The 17,832-nt window shown below is 56.9% G+C and overlaps 1 protein-coding gene and 4 non-coding genes across 7 annotated transcripts; 2 read left to right on the forward strand and 3 right to left on the reverse strand.

Moving 5' to 3' along the window:
* Positions 1–457: 457 nt before the first annotated feature.
* On the reverse strand, positions 458–9,972 carry LOC141972375 (uncharacterized). 3 transcript variants are annotated; one of them, XM_074930254.1, is made up of 3 exons: positions 9,658–9,972; positions 1,237–1,353; positions 458–1,116 (listed from the first exon to the last, which is right to left on the reverse strand). In XM_074930254.1, exons 1-3 carry the CDS (start codon positions 9,702–9,704, stop codon positions 975–977), a joined length of 306 nt encoding a protein of 101 aa, XP_074786355.1. In that variant the 5' UTR covers positions 9,705–9,972; the 3' UTR covers positions 458–974. The 3 variants fall into 3 exon arrangements, 2 of the variants coding, with proteins under 2 accessions (XP_074786355.1, XP_074786354.1); XM_074930253.1 differs by lacking the exon at positions 9,658–9,972 and adding an exon at positions 1,668–2,159; XR_012635368.1 differs by lacking the exons at positions 458–1,116; positions 1,237–1,353 and adding an exon at positions 8,620–9,537.
* On the forward strand, positions 652–842 carry LOC141972412 (U2 spliceosomal RNA). The gene has a single exon (XR_012635382.1). It is a non-coding gene; the product is annotated as a U2 spliceosomal RNA (small nuclear RNA).
* LOC141972413 (U2 spliceosomal RNA) lies at positions 9,073–9,263 on the forward strand. The gene has a single exon (XR_012635383.1). It is a non-coding gene; the product is annotated as a U2 spliceosomal RNA (small nuclear RNA).
* Positions 9,973–10,136: 164 nt separating the features above from the next.
* LOC141972414 (U2 spliceosomal RNA) lies at positions 10,137–10,327 on the reverse strand. The gene has a single exon (XR_012635384.1). It is a non-coding gene; the product is annotated as a U2 spliceosomal RNA (small nuclear RNA).
* Positions 10,328–16,559: 6,232 nt separating this feature from the next.
* LOC141972415 (U2 spliceosomal RNA) lies at positions 16,560–16,750 on the reverse strand. Its single transcript, XR_012635385.1, has one exon. It is a non-coding gene; the product is annotated as a U2 spliceosomal RNA (small nuclear RNA).
* Between the last annotated feature and the right edge of the window lie 1,082 nt (positions 16,751–17,832).

The following is a 17,832-nucleotide window of genomic DNA, read 5'->3' on the forward strand; positions in this document are numbered from 1 at the left end:
CGTTTCCGCCTCTCGCACGCCTGCGGGGCGGCAATCCCATCGGGTTTCTCCCGGGGCATCCCCTCCCCGAGGAAAGCTTTTGTGGACGTTTCCCTCGCAGGAATCCCGTTTCCAGGGCCTTCGGGGCTCTGTCTCGACCGCGACGGTCGGAAGCGCTGCGGGGGCGCCTCTCGCCCAGGTCACGGCACCGCTGCCCCGTTCCGTCCCGCCCCGGGGGATGCCCGTGTCCCGACGCAAAGGGCCCCGTTCCGTTCCGCGGGGCGCCGGAGCGGTCGGACTCGCTGTTTCTCCCGGGAGCGGCGGCGGCTCTCGCCCGGGAAGGTCGGAGTCGGCTCCAGCGCCGGCGCCGCCATCCCTTCGTCCCGCAGCCGCTGTGCGCGGCGGGCGGCGGGCGCGGGTGGGGCGGGCGGGGGCGTGGTTACGCTAATGAGGGGCGGTGTCGGCGCGAAGTGTCGGCCGGGAGGTGCCGGTGGCGGCGGTGCCGGGGCTCCGTCGGGGGTCGGTGTCCGCGGGGCGCGGCGGGCCGGGCCGGGGCCAGGCGGGTCGGGGGTTGCGGGTCATCGGCGGTGGGGGGGTGTGTGTGCGTGCGGGGTGTGCGTGAGGTGAGTGTGAGGCTGCGCGTGTGGGTGCGTGCGGGCGCGGGGTTTGGGTATCGCTTCTCGGCCTTTTGGCTAAGATCAAGTGTAGTATCTGTTCTTATCAGTTTAATATCTGATACGTCCTCGATGAGAGGACTTTATATTAAACGGATTTTTGGGGCCGGGAGTTGGACCCGGAGCTTGCTCCCTCCGCTCCGCGCATCGTCCCGGTATTGCAGCGCCTCCGGGCACGGTGCCCGCCCCCTCGGGGCTCCCTTTGCCGGTCAAGAACAGCCGCAGCTCTGCCCTCGCTCTCCTTTGCCCCCGGACGCTTTTTCCCCGCTCCTGCCCTTTCCCTCCTTCCCTGCCCCTCGCTCCTGTGTCCCTTCCCCATCATCATCCTCCCCCCCGGCGGGGCCGTGCAGGCCCCAGGGATTTTGGGGAGGGGGTGTCTGGGGTCCCCTGCGCCCTGTAGAGGTTCCTGTAGAAGCGGGTCGGGCTGTAGGACCCCCGCGGGTTGGGTTCGGCCTCCCGGCACCTGCAGGGACGGGGAAGAGCGAGGAAGAGCGGAGCGAGGAAGAGCGAGGGGTGGGGAGAAGCGAGGAGGGGGGAGAAGGGGGAGCCACCCCCCCGCCCCGCGGGAGGAAGGTGACGGTACCTGGCCAGGCTCCGGGTCTGCTCCAGGGAGGCGCAGAGCGCGTCCATCCCCACGCGGAGGATGCAGGGAGAGACGAGGAGGAAGAAGAGGATGATGATGGCGACCCCGAGGGCGACGCTGAGCCGAGAGAGAGAGAGAGAGAGAGAGAACAGCGATTCAGACAGATCCATCCCCGTCACAGACTTTACCCCCCCAGCCCCCAGCGCTGGGCAGCCCCGGTTATGTCCAGCAGCCGGCTGCTCCGCCACCAGTTCCTGCCGGGCCTTCACCTCCTCAGTCGGCAGGGCCACTGATCCGCCCTCACGGGGCTGTTTGTTAACCAGGTGAACGCAAGCGGGGGGTGTTTAACACCCTGCAGCGCAGTGGCCCCCGTCAAAACCCCGCCGCGATCTTCCCTCCCCGCTGTGACAAGCCGGCCCTTCCCCACAGACTCGGGGTGTGACGGTCGCCTGTTGACCCTCAGGGCTGGGGATCAGAATTGGCGCAGCTGCTACTCCTGCTTGCGTCGACCCTCCCAGTGCCACCGCTCCCATTCCCAGAGTTTCTGTTGGCCGGGTGGGTGCCCAGGAATCACGAGCCAGAAGAGTTACACCAGCTCCCCTGTCCAGAAGCCCGGTGGGTGTTACTGTCGCTGGCGACTGTCCCCCGCTGGATTGTGTACAGGCCGTCTGCGGTCTCGATGGTGACACAGTCCGTGACCAAAAGCCTTGCGGAGCTCCTGGAGAGCCGAATCCTCCGTCGTGTCGCAGCTGTTGTTCCGTCCAGGAACGCAGCTCAAAAAAGGGACAAGCTGAGCAAGGGAGTGCCTTTGGGGGTGGTTCCTGGTGCGTGAGGAGTAGAAACCGTAGCATGAATCTGTCCGGTGAAATCAGCATCGGTAACCCCCCCCCGCACAGTGAAGCCATTCCAAGTGCTGCCAGATCTCCCGGTTAGCAGCGCGCTCAGTCCTCACCCTACAGGTCCTTCGGCACCAAGTGGGGCCTTAACGGTGTCTTGTTATTCACACTTGCGCTTGGAGGTCCCTTATCTTCTGCCAGTGGTCTAAATACAGCCCAGGGGACTCTCTCTGACCCTTGTCCCGCTCCGGCCGCTTCCCATTTCATCTCGTTCCCGTTAAAACGCTGCCCCAGCAAGCTGACGGCACCCCGCTCAGGCAGAGGGCACAGAGGGGCCTCTCCCCGCAGAGCACGCACCGCGATTCGGGACACCCGTGAGGAGAGACCTGCCGCCTCCCGCTCCAGGAGATCTTTCCCCGGGACCTTGAACCCCCGAGCCCCGACAGCCCGCGGGCCCCAGTGACGGGCGGAGGAAGCAAGCAGCCGATTCAATATGAATGATAGAGCAAGCTTCAACTTTATTGAAAGAAATCACCCCTTATATAAGCACTCTACAATAATCATGCACACTACTCACACATCTATTGGATACATGTAACAGGCTCCATTATAATACCCCAGCCCCTTGTGGCATTTCAGATATGTCACAACATCTTCCCTCTTCTGAACCTGTTTTTTCTCCCAGGGCCGTTCCTTTATCATATACAAGGTCATAATGTACCTCAGTTTCTCTCTCTGTTAACATAACAGTCTGTTGTTAGCATAACTGTACCCGGGGTTTTTTCCTGTGTTTACCTCCGATGGCTGCAATCAGCTCCTGCAGAGACCCATGGCCTTGCTCTCTGCAAGCCGTTCTCCAACAATTCCCCCTTTTTCTTTTTATGCAGGCTGCACAAGCATAAATTTACTAATATTTCTCATCATACAACTATATGCTATTTTAATAATTACTACAATCAACAGTACTATTCCTAATCACCGCAATCCTTCTTGTAACAGACCTTGTAGCCATAGGGACAGACCAAACACAGATTGTAACCATTTGTCTCAAGGATTGACAACCACTTGTGTTTTTTGTAAACGCTGCTTCATCCATTGTAATTGGTTTTGAATTAATTGACTGTGGTCAGATAGATTAAAACAACACATCCCATCAAAATCTTTACATCCATGCCCCTGGGCAAGCAAAAGAAAGGGTATGGCAGCTCGACTCTGTAATACAGCGCGCCTTAAACTGTCGAAGGTACCTTATCGAGTACAGAGCATCCCACATACTATCGAAGAGCAATCACATGAAAGCAAACAAACTAGGATTGGTTCTATACCACTGTCCACAAGCCTTCACGCCCTCTGTGGTTGGTCCCGTTATGGCGTTCACACGTAGTTCTTCTGTTAGGCAAACATCTTATTTCCCACAGTCCGGCATCCTTATTTCTTTGCTACTCACGCAGTTTCTCATCCTCTCGGCCTTGCCGGTGTTCTTCCCAACAGCTACAGCCTGATGACAGTGATGCCACTCAGTCTGGATCACTCATGACATGTCCGCTGTTTCCCAGGCATTCCACAAATCCCCCTTTTTGGTTTTGAGTGATCCAGACCCCTTTTATTGTTCAGTCCATCGTTCTCATAAAACACTTCCACACACAGGTTAACACCATTAAAAGGATTACAATGACAATTTAAACTGTTATTCCATGTAAAAACAAAAGAATTTTTAACCATCTAATAATTGGTAACCTTTTAGTCAAATCATTATTAAACCCTCTTCCTTCTTCAAGATGTAAATTCATTGTATAAACACCACTACAAAACCTAGTGCTATTCACCGGTACTGCTGAAGGAGTCACATCTTGCCATCTCAGCCAGACTGTCTGATTATACCAACCATAATGACCAGTACAACTGGCATACCAAACAGGGCTGGGATGGGTCGGCAGCAGTTGCTAAGCCCAGGCAAAATGCCTGCTGTCCTGATTGATCTTTCCCTGCCACCTTGGCACACTCTGCAGTTTTTTATCTATCTTACGAGGCCTGTTCTTCATCAGAGCTTCGCTGTTTGTCAGGAGCTGTGTGAGGCCGATGCCTTCCAGCCCTCCCCTTTCTTTGTTTTGCTGCGGCACCTGCAAGGCTTGTTTGAGAGCTGTATCAATTAAGGGTTAGACAAACTTCAAAACACAGCCTACTTAGAATAGTTCTAATTAAAAAGAGTAGACTAATTTCACTATCCATATTTAAGGGATATGACTAAATAGTACAAAAATAAACAGTAAGGAAAGTACGGTACTAACATTCAGATCCGCAATCGCTGGGGAGCCCTGGATGCAGCGAGAATTCAGAGTGCCCTTCCTCACAAACTGGAAACCCTACGCGATGCGTCCATCCGTAGGGGAGGCATCCAACGTCGCTGCAAGCAGGTCCGGCCTTTAAATCAACAGGCCAGAACAACTGGCAACTTCCTTTGAGCGGAAACATCTGATTTCATCCTCCTGTTGGGTTCCACCTGCAGCCTGGCCACCACTCCAGGGGGAAACCAAGGGAGTTTCTAAATAAGGTTAAACACTTGAGCTCTTAATTCTTAATATTCCTAAGCAAAGAAAGTGGAATACATACATTCTTACAGCATCTTATCCATATTAATAACTATATTTTATCTAAACTACATTTTGCACAAGTGACTAGTAAGCCTAGATATCTCATTAAGGAGTTACAATTACTGTTAGCATTTTCTCTTAAAAGAATTGGCAACTGTAGTGTAGTTTGTCCTGTTGCAGTAGCAAACATTACTCAGACATTCTGCTTAAAAGATCAGTCGAAGAGACCGCAAACTGTCGGCACAGGGGCACCCACAGCACCCACAGCTGGATCCTGAGTGCTGGCTGCCTCTCACCCTCAGCTGTGGTTGCACACACCCTGTCGGTGACCATCGGAGATGAGACCTGTGGAGACACCGGCATCACCTCTTCCCCAGGGTATTAAAGGAACTGGTCCTTCCCAGTTACCCCTTTCTAGGGTTTTGTTAACACTTGAGCTTTGCTCTGGATTTCTTGTCGATCTGGTATCTGTGATGAAAAAACGACACAATATTGGTGACACCTGTAACACAGGGGAGATGTTTAAAAGGTTTGAAGAGATGGAGTCTGTCTGGTATTCAGGGCAAGTTGCAGGGATGTCTTTAGCTGGATGCCTTGAGAAAGAAAACTGGTTTTGTGTTGCTCTGGCATTCTGGTGGAAAAAAGCATGCGTTTTACAGCAGAGCAAATGGCTGACCTGGAGCCAAGCTCTCTCCCCCCTTTTGTTTTTGCAAAAGCACTTTCAAGGTCTGGTGCGCTCTTTCTACGATGGTTTGTCCTGTGGGGGAATGCAGTATACTTGCGATGCTTGTTAGCTATACGGTGAAGATCTTGTTTTGCTTTCTCTGTCAGTACTCTGGGTGATGTCAGTGAAGGATCTTTTCACAAAATATCAAACAAGCTATGCAGATCATCATGAGTTAGGCCCACAACGGCTGTATCCAATTTATGGTTCCTAACAGTGTCTGTAAATCTTTTAAAGTCTTAATAACAGTTTTAAGTTGTTGCAGGACAATACACACAGGTGATTCGGTTCACAAGGTGAGTGTCAGGGGGGGTTTCAGGGTGGGTTGTGCTGCAGTGGTGATTAAGACAAATTTGGTCCAATTTGAGTTCCTCATTGAGTTATACGGTTATGACCCAAAATGCAATAGGGGTTTCCAATAGAAATGGATGAATATTTGCTACCCGGTTTTCTGGGCCCCTCACATGAATGAGATCCTTGCTTTAAATTGCTACAGCATGACACCAACCCTGAAAAGCATTTGAGGTACCAGGGCTAACAGATATTATGGTCACATCTGCACCAGTATCTAAAATGCCTGTCAGCTCTAGATTTTTTAGCTTTAACGAGAGTACATTTTATCAGAATTTAACCTTGTGTTACTGTTTTAGTCCAAAAATATTTAAGGGGTACCTGCTGATCCAAATCCTGAGTCATTGCAGCTTCTTTAACAAGCTGAACAATTTTTTTACTTTTTTGTTACTGAACACAGGGGTACAGACCATAATATTGACTTTTCTCTTCATAATCAGCACCTACGACCCCTGGTAAAACAAACAACCCCTGTCAGGTTGCAGATGATTTGTTAACAGTATTTTCATTAGGCAGATGGTACAGAGGTGCACTCTCCCCGCAGAGCATGCACCTAAATTCAAAACAACAACCAACACGGAATGACTGCCCCCTGACACTCATCACTCACAGCATGCAGTGACAGCTATTACCGACACGAGGACTCCGTTAAGAACACTAAAGCCTGGGCCGCATCCCCCTGCCGCTTTTGGCGGGGGGTGCCGAGCGCGCGGTGCCGGGCTCAGCCGCAGGCGGCCGCTCCGCGGGGGGGTCGGGGAGGCCCCGGGCCGCCGCCGCCAGCTCCGAACGCCGAGCACGGAGATGTACACGCTCGGTTATCCCGGTAGAGTGCTGTGCCGGCGGGAATGCCGTTTTTTTCTTAAAAGCGTTAGCCAATTTTTATGGGGCCAATCGATATCCCTGAGCCATCGCCTCCAGTACAGCTGGTGTAGTCTGAGGTTTTGCAGCCCGTTCGTATTAATGCTTAAATCTTTAATAACAGAAAAATGCCGTTCTTCCCAACGTGGCTGATGACTCGGCTCATAGCTTACAGGAGTAAGAATTTTCCTTGCCATGTCCCTATTCCCTTGTGCCAAAGTTTTTTTCGCCTCACTTTTACGTTTTTTTCACCTCACTTTTGTCTACAGATCATCCCCAGTTAAGGGAGGACACAGACCAGACAGTTCAGATTCTTTTTCAGGATTTACAGCATCAGGGTCTAAAAGATTATCACCCCGTTCTTGTTATAAACTGACTTCTTAAATTTGGCTGAGCCAGAGTTTCCAATTTCTTTATTTAGCAAGCGGCAACAAGCAAAAACAGCGCTGGGCGGCCGGGGAGTCTCGTACTCCAACAACGGCCCGCCCCCCCCAGGGCACTCCGTGTCAATCTTATACTACAAAGTATTACATAGTCATTATACACCTATACATATTCATTACTTGAACCCGCCTACTCCCGCTTCGTATGGTAATTAGCTTATCAGTCCCTTACGCTTGGGCAGAAGTTGTTAAAACTACAGTCAGGGGTCTTCAAATCGTGGGGGGTGGTCTTCTGGGAGGAAGGCCGTAGGTCCTCCTCACGGTGTACGTTTCACCTTTGGCTTGGAATGTGATGGTCCTCTGAGTTTGCGGAGTTCTTATCAGTCTAGGCCCAGTAATCTCTTTGCATAATGAGATTCATGGTCGTGAACGTCCTCCTGTTTTATTCAATTATGTGCCTGCAATTCTCCACATCTTCTGTCCTACAGATGCTTCCTCTCGTGTTGTTCCCCCCCCTTCCTGTCATTTTTTTTTTTTCACTATCATGTTAGTTCAATTAAGCATTTGCTGTTAGTATTACACAATGTGCAATAGTTCATATTGCAGTTCGCTGAATTTGATGAACAGACGGTTTACCACCTATCACAACACACAGCCTCAGACACGGGGATGAGGGACATGGGGGGTCAGGTAGCCCAGGCATGAGCGGCAGATGAGGCCCAGTCGGCCAGAAGAGGGGAGAACATGGAATAACACCCATCAACATGGGATAACACACAGCCTCCGACACGGGTATGAGGAACATGGGGGATTAGGTAGCCCACGCGTGAGCCACAGATGAGGCCCAGTGGGCCAGAACATGGGGTAACACGTAGCAACATGGGATAGCATGCAGCCTTGGACATAGGTATGGAGGACATGGGGCTCAGGCAGCCCGGGAAGGAGGCACAGACCAGGCCCTGTGGGCCAGAACATGGGATAACATGTGATAGCATGTGTCAACATGGGATGACATGCAGCCTCAGACATGGATATGGTGCTCAGGCAGAGCAGGCAGGAGGCACAGCCCTGGCCCTGAGGGGGAGAACACGGGATAACATGGGAGTACTTGGGAGAACATGGGATAATGTGTCAATATGGGGTAACACGCTTGGGCGTGGGTGTGGTGGGCGTGGGTGGTCAGGCAGCCCGGGCAGAAGCCACAGACCGGGCCCTGAGGGTGCAAACATGTGATAACATGGGCTAGCACAGGTCAACATGGGATAACATGCAGCCTTGGACGTGGGGCTGAGTTCATGGGAGGACACGGAGTGGTCAGACAGCCCAGGCAGGGACACAGACGAGGCCCTGTGGGCAAGAACATGGGTTAACATGGGATAACATGGGTACACATGCAGCCTCAGACATGGGGGGGACGTGGGGCGTCAGACAGCCCTGACAGGAGCCACAGCCCAGGCCATGAGGAGGGGAACACAGGGTAACATGGGATAACATGCATCAACATGGGATAACACACGCCGTAGCCATGGCTACGGGGGCCTGGGGGTCAGGCAGCCCGGGCATGCGAATGAAGGGGCGGGGAAAGGGCGGGAGTGGGGCGTGTCAAGGCAAAAGAGGCGCCTTAAAAGGCGCGGGGGCGGAGTGTGCGCCTGGCGGCATTGGCTGTCGCGGCGAGGGGGCGTGGTTATGCTAATCGAGTGCAGAGGGAGCGCGGAAGGGGCCGCCGGGAGGTGCCGGTCACGGGAGGTTCCGGGGGTGGGAGGGGAGGGGGAGGAGCGAATGCAAATCGAGGGGTGGATCGGCCAATCGGGTGGCGGCCGAGCGGAGAGCGGGGCGGGGTTACGGGGAGCGCGAGGCGGGGATATGCAAATCTTTATCGAAATGGGGCGAAGGGTCGGCCGGGAGGTGCCGGTGGCGGCGGTGCCGGGGCTCCGTCGGGGGTCGGTGTCCGCGGGGCGCGGCGGGCCGGGCCGGGGCCAGGCGGGTCGGGGGTTGCGGGTCATCGGCGGTGGGGGGGTGTGTGTGCGTGCGGGGTGTGCGTGAGGTGAGTGTGAGGCTGCGCGTGTGGGTGCGTGCGGGCGCGGGGTTTGGGTATCGCTTCTCGGCCTTTTGGCTAAGATCAAGTGTAGTATCTGTTCTTATCAGTTTAATATCTGATACGTCCTCGATGAGAGGACTTTATATTAAACGGATTTTTGGGGCCGGGAGTTGGACCCGGAGCTTGCTCCCTCCGCTCCGCGCATCGTCCCGGTATTGCAGCGCCTCCGGGCACGGTGCCCGCCCCCTCGGGGCTCCCTTTGCCGGTCAAGAACAGCCGCAGCTCTGCCCTCGCTCTCCTTTGCCCCCGGACGCTTTTTCCCCGCTCCTGCCCTTTCCCTCCTTCCCTGCCCCTCGCTCCTGTGTCCCTTCCCCATCATCATCCTCCCCCCCGGCGGGGCCGTGCAGGCCCCAGGGATTTTGGGGAGGGGGTGTCTGGGGTCCCCTGCGCCCTGTAGAGGTTCCTGTAGAAGCGGGTCGGGCTGTAGGACCCCCGCGGGTTGGGTTCGGCCTCCCGGCACCTGCAGGGACGGGGAAGAGCGAGGAAGAGCGGAGCGAGGAAGAGCGAGGGGTGGGGAGAAGCGAGGAGGGGGGAGAAGGGGGAGCCACCCCCCCGCCCCGCGGGAGGAAGGTGACGGTACCTGGCCAGGCTCCGGGTCTGCTCCAGGGAGGCGCAGAGCGCGTCCATCCCCACGCGGAGGATGCAGGGAGAGACGAGGAGGAAGAAGAGGATGATGATGGCGACCCCGAGGGCGACGCTGAGCCGAGAGAGAGAGAGAACAGCGATTCAGACAGATCCATCCCCGTCACAGACTTTACCCCCCAGCCCCCAGCGCTGGGCAGCCCCGGTTACACCCCGCAGCCCCGCAGCCTCAGCTCCCACCGGGACTCCTCGCTGCCGCAGCCGGAGATGCCCCCGAGCAGCGCCGAGGAGCAGCACAAGGGCACCGCGACGGGGCCGGCCGAGGGGGAGCGAGAGAGCGAGAGGGGCTGGAGGAACCGGGACAGGCGCGGGGCGGGGGAACAAACGTCCCTGCGGGACAGAGCCCGGCTGAGAGAGTAACATCAACACACCCATAGAGATCTGACTCTGCTTTTCACCGTCAAAGGGAGCCCCGAGGGGGCGGGCACCGTGCCCGGAGGCGCTGCAATACCGGGACGATGCGCGGAGCGGAGGGAGCAAGCTCCGGGTCCAACTCCCGGCCCCAAAAATCCGTTTAATATAAAGTCCTCTCATCGAGGACGTATCAGATATTAAACTGATAAGAACAGATACTACACTTGATCTTAGCCAAAAGGCCGAGAAGCGATACCCAAACCCCGCGCCCGCACGCACCCACACGCGCAGCCTCACACTCACCTCACGCACACCCCGCACGCACACACACCCCCCCACCGCCGATGACCCGCAACCCCCGACCCGCCTGGCCCCGGCCCGGCCCGCCGCGCCCCGCGGACACCGACCCCCGACGGAGCCCCGGCACCGCCGCCACCGGCACCTCCCGGCCGACCCTTCGCGCCGACACCGCCCCTCATTAGCGTAACCACGCCCCCGCCCGCCCCACCCGCGCCCGCCGCCCGCCGCGCACAGCGGCTGCGGGACGAAGGGATGGCGGCGCCGGCGCTGGAGCCGACTCCGACCTTCCCGGGCGAGAGCCGCCGCCGCTCCCGGGAGAAACAGCGAGTCCGACCGCTCCGGCGCCCCGCGGAACGGAACGGGGCCCTTTGCGTCGGGACACGGGCATCCCCCGGGGCGGGACGGAACGGGGCAGCGGTGCCGTGACCTGGGCGAGAGGCGCCCCCGCAGCGCTTCCGACCGTCGCGGTCGAGACAGAGCCCCGAAGGCCCTGGAAACGGGATTCCTGCGAGGGAAACGTCCACAAAAGCTTTCCTCGGGGAGGGGACGCCCCGGGAGAAACCCGATGGGATTGCCGCCCCGCAGGCGTGCGAGAGGCGGAAACGGAGAGGGCTGAAAAACCCAACACAAAAGGACAAAACTCCCAGGCCAAGGCGGCGGGGACAGCTCAGCCTGCGGGGCCACCTCCTGACCCTCGACGGGACCCTCCAGCCGCTCGCGGAGGGCCCCCGGGGGTGGATCCCCGGTTCCGGGGGTACGGCGGGTGGGCACCGTCCTCTGACTGTGCCCGTTGTGGGAGGCAAGGGGGGAATCAGTGCTGTGATCCGCACAGGTGGGCGAATGGCCACGGCCCGGGGCGGCGGGTGCAGAAGGACCAGCAGCCCCTGGAGAGCTGAAAGGCTTGGCTCCCATTTTTGTTTGGTTTGTGTGGTTGGTTTGGGGGTTTGGTTTGGTTTGTTTTAAAACAACCGGTCCCACAAACTGTAAATGCCCGGACTGACACCGGAGCCGAGGCCTCCTTAATGCACGGGAACCCCGGGAAATTTAAAGGGCAACCTGGAGTTGTTACAGGTTTGGGAGGAAAATAAATTCAAGCTGTACAGACACAAACAGAACTGCAAAGTTCTCTCAAACAATTCCATTCGGTCGTGCCACAGATAATTGGCAGAGACCTTCTGAAGGACTGACTTTAAACCTCTGTGACTGTCAGTGCAAACCCCGTGTTAGTGCCCGAGCTGTGACGGTGGCAATGTCAAAATGGCTCCTGTGCGGATCCCGGCTGCAGCCGAGTCGGTTACGGTGAGGCGACACGGCACTGCGGGAGGACGTGCAGAGCTGGCGCAGACACTAGAGATTTATCAGCTGCAGCAGTTCTGAGGTGGCAGTGCGGTGCGGCCTGTCAGGAGAAGTGACGGGTCCTGGAGCATGACGGTGGATTTTAGAGAAGTAAAGGAACACCCTGCACCGCCTGCAGCAGCCCGGCCAGACACGCTCACTTTAACAGAAGAAGTTCAGACGCACCCAGGGGCTGGGCTCGCTGTCATAGATTTGGCTAACGCGTTTTTTCCTGTCCCGCTTGCAGAAGCGCTTTGGGACCAATTGGCTTTCACAAGGGCGGCGGCACAGCCCCGCTGTCCCTCACAGAATCGTAGCTGGAAACCCTTGAGTGAAACACAGCTGCCTCCTCACACGCCGTTAAGCCACGACAGAGAGGGTATTTTGATGGAAGGTGAGGAGGAGGAGGAAAGACAACAAGTTCCTGAATTAGCGGTGGATGCTCTGAAAGAGAAGGGTTGGGAAATGAACTCTGCAAAAGTCCAAGGACCGTCCCAGACAGTGAAGTTTCTGGGCATTCAGTGGCCCTGCGGCACCAAGCCAGCCCCACGTGGCCCCGCCCGCCCCAGAAATCCATCTCCTTTCCCAGGACAACCTGTCTGCGTCGAACTCCCCGCGGTGGGAGCAGCACCGCTGGTGTTGGAGACCCCGAGGCACAAGTGTGCCTGGAAAGCCAAAGGTGCTCCTGGGAAGGAGCACAAAATCCGCACGAGGTGCATTATCCCACCTTTCTCAGTAGAACCCCCCTCCGGGGCTCGGAGTGAACCGAGCAGCTTTTCTTTCCCTTTCCTTGCAGGTAAAGCCCCGGGGGCATCCCGACGGGGGATCCTTACGTGAATCTCAGTTTTTGTGTAGCGTTGATGTTCCCTGTCTATTAATATTTCTCGGATGTGCTGTTTATCACGGCAAAGGTGGCTTTGGGCGACCGTTCTCCTCTCCCTTGGTTCCGGGGGAAGCTCCGGCTTTCTCAGGGTTAACCAGGAGTGGGAGGAGAGTGAATCTGTGGGTTCGGGTCACTGGTGCCAGCATTAGGGGCAAACAAGAGACACCGCTCAGGGGAAGGTCCCTTTGCTCATGGGGCCTGGGGCGGGATGGGGGTACCAAGGCCTAAACCACCCCTGCACCCTGGGCTGGGGCCTGGAAATCCACTTTCCTGCCGCGGAGGCAGAGCCCAGCTCCGGCGAGCCAGAGCACCATCTTCAGCTCCACAGCTGACAGCGACACGCGGAACGTTTTCCCTTGAGATATCGATGTGTTGGTCAGTGCCCACGGAAACCCTCCTGTGATTGTTCTTGTTCATGTAGACGAGCACCTTCCCCCGTCCCCAAGGACCGGGAGCACACCCTTAGGCCCGGCCTGGGACACGTTTTGGTTAAATCTGTTTGGTTAAAATATTGTTAATTGCCGTTGTTACTGTTACTGTTACCTTTATTATGTGCCGGGTTAGAATATTGTTAACCCTTGTGGGTGTTAATGCTGTTTTACTTGCTGCAGGGTTTGCCCTTATTACTGTTTTTGCCTGCGTCATTCTCTGCTTTATTCAATTAATTCAGCCCGTTTTGACCAATATGCAATTTATGGCCACCTCATCGCCGAGCGATGGTCAAGATATCCGCGGGATGTACCAGCCCACACCTCCAACCGTGAACATTTGATGGACAGATGTTTTTCCCCGTTTTCTTTTGCTCTCTGGTTTCGTCACGTTAATGCTCCATCTTCTTGCTGTATGTCGTTTCCCATTTTATCCAGTTGAGTCCTATTTCAGGGGATGAATGATAAAATGCTCTTTTCCGGCCTTTTCTAACAACTCTCCTGCCCTAAGGCACCGTGGGTGCTGAAGCAATCTCTGGGCTACGGGGTGGTGTGAGGGGCTGAAATGCCACAGGACTGTCTCAGGGCTTGTGTCTGCGCAAACCTCCAAGAGAAGCTGCTGCGGCCCGGGAACGGGCGTGGGGGCTGTCGCCCAGGGAAGCGGGGGGGTATTGAGGGATGCACCCCCCCGCTTCTCTGCGGCTGCGTTGTCCGGACTCCTCAGGCAGGCGCCGAGGGGCAGAGCTGTGCGGAGCCGGCCCCATCCTGGAGCCGCCGGTGGCTCTGCTGTGGGGGCCAGGCCCCGTGCCTGCACGGCTGATGGACTGACAAGGGGCAAACCTCCCGCCCTGGGGCCAGAGGCCGCAAATCCTGCGGCACCAGGGGGAAAAAACTAAAGGGAGCAGCTCTGCTGATCAGCGGGTTATAATCAAACAAGCCAACTTTAAATGTAAATGTATTTTTAATTGGGTTTCATTGATTTAGGGTGAGAAACAATAGACAAAGCAGCGCTGGGTGTGCCGGGAGTCTCCGCTCCACCAAGACACACACCGAGTTCTAGAAAGCGGCGTCTTTTATACTCCTGTACCACCGTCTTAACCGATCCTCTTCTTGTCAGATGATTGTCCTGCTCTTTCTCCATTGGATCCTTTGAAAGTCTCATGATCACAAATTTTGGCGGCTTTTCTTCAAGCAGCAGTTACAGGTTATCTCTAGGTGGGGGGGTTCCGAGAAGCGGTTACCTGTCAGCCTTTGGCGATGGGGTTTCCGAGAAGCAGTTACATTTTTCCAGCCGAATGGCATACTTTATATTTTATCCATACATATTCAAACATTCATTGTAATATAGGTTATAGTAACTGCAAATCATTTCAAAACCCACACAGGGTACCATATTCTATTTTTACAAAACTTTAGACAGCAGGATAGTGTGGATTAACATTTACAGATCATTCAAACCTATCCTACCCACCTTGCTTAACTTAGCAAACGAGTTCCAACGGTTTATTACAAGCGGATACGACGCACTCCAAAAGGCAGCAGAAAGTTTGCTCGGCGTGACCCACCATCGCAGCCAGACCCGTGTGCACCCACCGCCCAAGCGCTGAGGGCTGGGGACCGACGGGACGCCGCTGGGTCCCTGGCGGTGACTGTTCTTGCAGCCCCGGCCCCCACCCTCGCTTTGTTTCTGCCTTTTCCTTCCCTTCCGTCCCATCGCTGCCCCCAGATTGCTCAGGCCTCTGCTCTGCAGGATACATCCGAGCCCTGTTCTTTTTACTGTCGCGAGAGCAGGGCAAGGGGCTTGGAGTTAAAGTCTGTGATGGTTTGGTTAGAGAAAAGCGGTCCACGGGCACTGCTCTGGCTAGGGGAAGTGCTCAAAAATGGGGACGAACGCCCACCTGGAAGGAGAAATGACAGGTGCCAGAACCCGTTTATAATTTAAGTCGGATAATTGGGGTACAAGCCGTCCTAGAAATAACAAGTGACCAAACCGCTGCGGCTCCTGACCTTCTGGCTGACCCGTCCTCTCCGGTGAGGAATGCAATTTCTCGGCATCGCAGGGTCTGGGATGATCCGTGAGCAGGAGGAGGTGGAGGCTGGGGGAAATTAAAGGAACCCAATGGCTGTTTGCAAATGGATGATAATGGAGAAGTGGTAAAAGAAATAACTCTAGAGATGAGAAAACGAGCTCCTGTCCCGATGCAAACACGGAACGGCTTGGACCTGGGCCCGTTTTCATGGCTGCCGGGGGGGCCTTGGGTCAAACGTGCTCTCTTCTATTTCCTTTGTGCTGTCGCTAGCCTAGTGGTTATTCCGTGATTAATCCCGCGATTAAATCTTCAGAGGACGGGTTGAAGTGCTGAGGCTTGGACACCCGGCCCCAGCCAGAGCTGCCCAGAGCTGAATCCTGTGTATTTTATACCTGACCCCACTGTGCTCACAGGCGTTACACTGCGTTATAACAAACCACCTGTGCTGGTGTAAAAGGTGGAAGGGCTGAAGCCGGAGCAACAGGCCCTGAGCCGAAGCTGCTGACTCAGCCTGTGACCATCCGTGACACACGGGGGGCAGATGTCGCTGTCCTGAACGGATCTCGATCTTTCTCTGGGTGGGGATGAAATAACCGGGTCGTGGAGACCGTGGTCTGGCCCTGTGGCCTGATGTGAGACCTTGCTCATAATCCGATGGGATGAGCAGGGAAACTCCCTGAGCTTCTGCCCTGAGCCCTGGCCAGGCTCTGGGGGAATCTCCTGTCAGACTGACACCAGATATTTCCGCTTAAACAAAGGCTCCAGCTCTTCTGCCCGGCTGATTTTTGGGTCTCTAAGGCCGGACCCGCTCCCAGCGACTCTGGAGGCCTCAGCTCCGGGCGGAGGCACCGCGTAGGATTTCCCCTGCCCGGGCCAGGCTCTGCCAACCCTCGTGTAACCGGGGCTGCCCAGCGCTGGGGGCTGGGGGGTAAAGTCTGTGACGGGGATGGATCTGTCTGAATCGCTGTTCTCTCTCTCTCTCTCTCTCTCTCGGCTCAGCGTCGCCCTTGGGGTCGCCATCATCATCCTCTTCTTCCTCCTCGTCTCTCCCTGCATCCTCCGCCTGGGTATGGACGCGCTCTGCGCCTCCCTGGAGCAGACCCGGAGCCTGGCCAGGTACCGTCACCTTCCTCCCGCGGGGCGGGGGGGTGGCTCCCCCTTCTCCCCCCTCCTCGCTTCTCCCCACCCCTCGCTCTTCCTCGCTCCGCTCTTCCTCGCTCTTCCCCGTCCCTGCAGGTGCCGGGAGGCCGAACCCAACCCGCGGGGGTCCTACAGCCCGACCCGCTTCTACAGGAACCTCTACAGGGCGCAGGGGACCCCAGACACCCCCTCCCCAAAATCCCTGGGGCCTGCACGGCCCCGCCGGGGGGGAGGATGATGATGGGGAAGGGACACAGGAGCGAGCGGCAGGGAAGGAGGGAAAGGGCAGGAGCGGGGAAAAAGCGTCCGGGGGCAAAGGAGAGCGAGGGCAGAGCTGCGGCTGTTCTTGACCGGCAAAGGGAGCCCCGAGGGGGCGGGCACCGTGCCCGGAGGCGCTGCAATACCGGGACGATGCGCGGAGCGGAGGGAGCAAGCTCCGGGTCCAACTCCCGGCCCCAAAAACCCGTTTAATATAAAGTCCTCTCATCGAGGACGTATCAGATATTAAACTGATAAGAACAGATACTACACTTGATCTTAGCCAAAAGGCCGAGAAGCGATACCCAAACCCCGCGCCCGCACGCACCCACACGCGCAGCCTCACACTCACCTCACGCACACCCCGCACGCACACACACCCCCCCACCGCCGATGACCCGCAACCCCCGACCCGCCTGGCCCCGGCCCGGCCCGCCGCGCCCCGCGGACACCGACCCCCGACGGAGCCCCGGCACCGCCGCCACCGGCACCTCCCGGCCGACCCTTCGCCCCATTTCGATAAAGATTTGCATATCCCCGCCTCGCGCTCCCCGTAACCCCGCCCCGCTCTCCGCTCGGCCGCCACCCGATTGGCCGATCCACCCCTCGATTTGCATTCGCTCCTCCCCCTCCCCTCCCACCCCCGGAACCTCCCGTGACCGGCACCTCCCGGCGGCCCCTTCCGCGCTCCCTCTGCACTCGATTAGCATAACCACGCCCCCTCGCCGCGACAGCCAATGCCGCCAGGCGCACACTCCGCCCCCGCGCCTTTTAAGGCGCCTCTTTTGCGTTGACACGCCCCACTCCCGCCCTTTCCCCGCCCCTTCATTCGCATGCCCGGGCTGCCTGACCCCCAGGCCCCCGTAGCCATGGCTAAGGCGTGTGTTATCCCATGTTGATGCATGTTATCCCATGTTACCCTGTGTTCCCCTCCTCATGGCCTGGGCTGTGGCTCCTGTCAGGGCTGTCTGACGCCCCACGTCCCCCCCATGTCTGAGGCTGCATGTGTACCCATGTTATCCCATGTTAACCCATGTTCTTGCCCACAGGGCCTCGTCTGTGTCCCTGCCTGGGCTGTCTGACCACTCCGTGTCCTCCCATGAACTCAGCCCCACGTCCAAGGCTGCATGTTATCCCATGTTGACACGTGGTAGCCACTGTTGTCCCGCGTTAGCTCATGTTCTGGCCCCCAGGGCCTCGTCTCCGGCTCGTGCCTGGGCTGCCTGAACCTCCACATCCCCATTCCCATGTCCCAGGCTGCATGTTATCCCATGCTGACCTGTGCTAGCCCATGTTATCACATGTTTGCACCCTCAGGACCCGGTCTGTGGCTTCTGCCCGGGCTGCCTGACCACCCACGCCCACCACACCCACGCCCAAGCGTG

This window comes from Athene noctua, chromosome 32 (assembly GCF_965140245.1).
Source record: "Athene noctua chromosome 32, bAthNoc1.hap1.1, whole genome shotgun sequence".
Classification (NCBI taxonomy): domain Eukaryota; kingdom Metazoa; phylum Chordata; class Aves; order Strigiformes; family Strigidae; genus Athene; species Athene noctua.

Coding starts and splice junctions, on each gene's coding strand:
- LOC141972375 (XM_074930253.1), bottom strand. CDS start 2,141: ATGGCTTCACTGTGCGGGGGGGGGTTACCGATGCTGATTTCACCGGAC. Junction 1,354..1,667: donor AGGCGACCGTCACACCCCGA/GTCTGTGGGGAA, acceptor CTCTCGGCTCAG/CGTCGCCCTCGGGGTCGCCA. Junction 1,117..1,236: donor CAGACCCGGAGCCTGGCCAG/GTACCGTCACCT, acceptor CCGTCCCTGCAG/GTGCCGGGAGGCCGAACCCA.